This window comes from Musca domestica, unplaced genomic scaffold (assembly GCF_030504385.1).
Source record: "Musca domestica strain aabys unplaced genomic scaffold, Musca_domestica.polishedcontigs.V.1.1 38, whole genome shotgun sequence".
Lineage (NCBI taxonomy): Eukaryota > Metazoa > Arthropoda > Insecta > Diptera > Muscidae > Musca > Musca domestica.
Window position 1 is genome coordinate 489,775 of NW_026712324.1, and position 1,938 is coordinate 491,712.

Genomic DNA, 1,938 nt, shown 5'->3' on the forward strand with positions numbered 1-1,938 from the left:
AAAAAACTGAACTCTGGTTTATAGAGATTAAATGGTATTTGTGTTGATCTTTGTTCGTTTTAGCCCAAATAATCCTCCATATGACTACTTAGTTCGGCGTAAGACTCTTTGAGGACTTATAACACCACTTGTTTTTAATAAAAAACCACTTTATTTCAAATAATACACTTTTATAGCATTTTTATTAATCCGATCCTTCATTACACCTTATCCGTTTCAATAAATTATTTTCCATTCCTTTTTTCTCTCTTTCTAGGTAACTATAACATATTCTCACCAAAGGAATATAGAGTAAGTTCGATAGCACACGTCCATGGGAAATCAATAAACATTGATTAGTTGCTATTCCAACCATTCATCACCCTCATGTTCATCCTCCTCTTCGATTAGTTCTTCTAAATCGGGATAATCATCTTCATCGTCCTGTCTGGAATAATGATTGAATATCATGTCGCCATGGGCAAGGGAGTCTTCGGGAATTCCTCCGCCACCACCTCCACTGGCACAACTAGTATTGGGGTAATCATCGTAATTAATTTCACCATAACCTTCAGCGGGGCCGCCACCACCACGGTGACCTTGTCTAAAACTGTGGCCATAACCATGGCCAAAGCCACGACCACGGCCACCTCCGCCGCCTCCTCCTCCACCTGGCCCCGCACTGGTGTGATGAGTCGAATAACCCATTATTTTATAGATTGTCTGTTTGGTGGCACCCTTGGAGCTATCACCACCACCACCACCTCCATGAGAATTCTTTCCACCCCCTTCTCCGCCCCCTCCCTGCAAATGGGTATACACCGTGTGCATGTGATGATGGGTACGTATCTTCAGCGGCACATGGATGACGAAACGTTTGCCATGTGATGATTTACGTGCCCGCTTTGCCACACCGCCCGGCACTAATGATGAACACAAAGTAATTAAAAGTAAAACTTTTACCAGCTGCAGCAAGAGTTTTGTTGAACTTGTAACCCGTTGCCAATGTCGTCGTCGTCGTCGATGTCTCTTTCCGGAGCTCTTCGGGCAACGACATAAAACTTGGCTATCAGATGCTGGCAAATAGATATCCTGGAATTTGTTTCCCATGTCAAATAAGGAAGAGGGGCAAAGGCAAGGCAAAGCAGACGACGACGATGATGAATATCTGTAGCATTTTGTTTAATTAGAGTAATTAATGTAACTTGTGTTTATTTCATTTCATACACACACTTTATCCATGTCTCTCTCTCTCTTCTACTCCTTCTGGTACTTCTTCTTCTCCTTCGTTACGTATCCGTATGTGTTACACTCAGTTGCCAATTTAAATCATATATGGATATCCTTTCGTTTTAATTTCCTTTTGTGCTGCCAAGGTCCTAGCTCCATCTGGCTGAGATGCTTGTCGCCTGGCCCTGTCTGAAGGGTTGTTAATGTTAAACTATTGCTTGATTTAAATATTTTATGAGATTATATAGCAGCAGCAGTTGCAAGTTGCAGGCAACATTTTTACAACTGCATCGCAAAATTTACTTAGCTTTCTTTGCCCCGCCAACTTTTCTTTTGACCACCCGCTCTCCTCTCCTTCCCTTCTCCCCTCTCCTTCATTCCCAGCCAAAATCCATTAGCTTGTTTATTGTGCAAATTTAATATCTGCACTTGCAAATGAAGCAATTATTCCATTCCATAGTTAATCAAATACCAGAGCTTCTGCAACTGATAATGGTGGGAGAGGGTTGCCATGCACATTTTTTATCTTTGTGCATTTGTTTGTAAAATGGAGAAGGAAGCGAGATAGGCTCATACAGGGTTGCCCATATTCGACGGACCCATGTTTTTTTTTTTTATTATTCCAATCGGCGAGGCTTGTCTGCAGGCAACATTCTTTGCGTCAATTGAATTTTGTACGGGAACAAATGCAAATCAATGCGAATAATCCGTTGTAAAGTGGACCGAGCC

At 41.9% G+C, this 1,938-nt stretch overlaps 1 protein-coding gene across 1 annotated transcript; it reads right to left on the minus strand.

Annotated features, from left to right (window-relative positions):
* Positions 1–205: 205 nt before the first annotated feature.
* Positions 206–1,607, minus strand: LOC109614051 (keratin, type I cytoskeletal 10). The gene has a single exon (XM_059126430.1). The coding sequence runs from the start codon at positions 1,087–1,089 to the stop codon at positions 343–345; it is 747 nt and encodes a 248-aa protein (XP_058982413.1). The 5' UTR covers positions 1,090–1,607; the 3' UTR covers positions 206–342.
* Positions 1,608–1,938: the final 331 nt, after the last annotated feature.